Genomic DNA, 2,139 nt, shown 5'->3' on the forward strand with positions numbered 1-2,139 from the left:
CCTCTTCCCTCCTTCTGTCTTCTCTTCCCTCCTTCTGTCTTCTCTTCCCTCCTTCTGTCTTCTCTTCCCTCCTTCTGTCTTCTCTTCCCTCCTTTTGTCCTCTTTTCCCTCCCTGTCCTCCCTCTCTGCCCCGGGCGGGGTCACTCTTTGTCCTTGGTTACAGTTGTGTTGTGTATTGCGGAGCCGCTCCCAGGCAGGATTGTGTTGTATAGTGTCACCGGCCCCCGTGCTCCCTCCACCTCCCTCCTGTTACTAAGGACTCTGCTGTCACTGCCTCCTATATATAAGGAGGAGAGGAGAGAGAGGGGACAGCGACCGCTCCTTCCCGAACACCTAACACATCGGAACCCGGAGAGATCCATTTTATTCAGCATCATGGTGAGTAACTGACCGCAATCTGCTATTATCCCTGTGTGTGACCGCACTCTACCATTCTATATATCCCTGTGTGTGACTGCACTATACCATTCTATATATCCCTGTGTGTGACCGCACTCTACCATTCTATATATCCCTGTGTGTGACTGCACTATACCATTCTATATATCCCTGTGTGTGACCGCACTCTACCATTCTATATATCCCTGTGTGTGACCGCACTCTGCCATTAACCCTGCATGTGACCGCACTCTGCGATTCTATATATCCCTGTGTGTGACCGCACTCTGCCTGTCTATATATCCCTGTGTGTGACCGCACTCTGCGATTTTATATATCCCTGTGTGTGACCGCACTCTGCCATTATCCCTGTGTGTGATCGCAGTCTGCATTCTATATATCCCTGTGTGTGACTGCTCTCTGCCTGTCTATATATCCCTGTGTGTGCACTCTGCCTGTCTATATATCCCCGTGTGAGACCACACTCTACCATTATCCCTGTGTGTGATCGCACTTTGCAATTCTATATATCGCTGTGTGTGATTGCACTCTGCCTGTCTATGCATCCCTGTGTATGACTGATCAATGCCTGTCTGTGTCTGCACTTTGCTGATCTTTACATTCCTGTATATCGCTGCACTCTACCAGTCTATACATCCTGACACTGTGTGTGACCGCACTCTGTGATTCTATATATCCTGACACTGTGTGTGACTGCACTCTGTCCTACCCTCATACTAAATGCATATACCATTTCTCCCCACACAGAGGGAATGCATCTCAGTCCACGTTGGCCAGGCCGGAGTGCAGATCGGCAATGCCTGCTGGGAGTTGTACTGCCTGGAACACGGCATCCAGCCGGACGGACAGATGCCCAGTGACAAAACCATCGGAGGAGGAGACGATTCCTTCAACACCTTCTTCAGTGAGACCGGGGCTGGAAAACACGTCCCCCGAGCTGTCTTTGTGGACCTGGAACCCACCGTGATTGGTGAGTAGATTGGTGATGGTGGTCTAGGACTGAGGGATGCTTCAGAGTTCATCAGAAACTAGGAAGTGTCACCAAAATCTCTCCAGTTTGGATGCCAACCATTATTGTTATATCTCTACAGATGAGGTGAGGACCGGAACCTACCGGCAACTCTTCCACCCTGAGCAACTCATCACCGGCAAGGAGGACGCCGCCAACAACTATGCCCGAGGTCACTACACCATCGGCAAGGAGGTCATTGACCTGGTGCTGGACAGGATCCGCAAACTAGTGAGTTCTCTGACCTGGAGATGTTTACCCCACATGGATTGTATTCATGAAATGTTATTTGTCCTGTCAGGGGTGTAACTGAAAGTCATTGGGCCCCATAGCAAAATGTTGGGCCCCCCTGCCTAACTTTCTCTATAGTGGCTGGAAGTGTCAGCATGCAGCACAGGCAGCAGGAGAGCTCTCAGCATAGTCAGTACACTACTAGGGAGCAGTGCTGGGGGGTCAAAGTTATATTAGCACCAATCAGAGCCGTAGCTAGCTCCTTTTGCGCCCGAGGCCAGAACAGAAAATTGTGCCCCCGCCAACAGACGTGTGTGGTATGTGACGTCATGTGCCCGCCTCCAGGATCGCGGCGAATATGCGCAGAATGCGCTGGCGGCCAAATCCAAAATAGGAGAAAAATTTGATGAAACGAATGAAAACATTTTTAGTTTCCGTTCATTTTGTCCGAAGTAAATTTTTAGTCTTTGCACATGTTTAGTAATATGTGTGAGTGAGTG

The 2,139-nt window shown here is 49.9% G+C and overlaps 1 protein-coding gene across 1 annotated transcript in view; it reads left to right on the top strand.

The window, feature by feature from the left end:
* The first annotated feature begins 274 nt into the window (after window positions 1-274).
* The window catches only part of LOC108799641 (tubulin alpha-1A chain-like), a 5,538-nt gene continuing 3,673 nt past the window's right edge, over window positions 275-2,139 (top strand). The window contains exons 1-3 of the mRNA XM_018571536.1: window positions 275-378; window positions 1,147-1,369; window positions 1,491-1,639. Coding sequence (XP_018427038.1) covers window positions 376-378; window positions 1,147-1,369; window positions 1,491-1,639 — 375 coding nt within the window. The 5' untranslated portion in view covers window positions 275-375. The remainder of the gene's footprint in view (window positions 379-1,146; window positions 1,370-1,490; window positions 1,640-2,139) is intronic.

Source organism: Nanorana parkeri, unplaced genomic scaffold (assembly GCF_000935625.1).
Source record: "Nanorana parkeri isolate BGI_ZX_2015 unplaced genomic scaffold, ASM93562v1 scaffold1776, whole genome shotgun sequence".
Lineage (NCBI taxonomy): Eukaryota > Metazoa > Chordata > Amphibia > Anura > Dicroglossidae > Nanorana > Nanorana parkeri.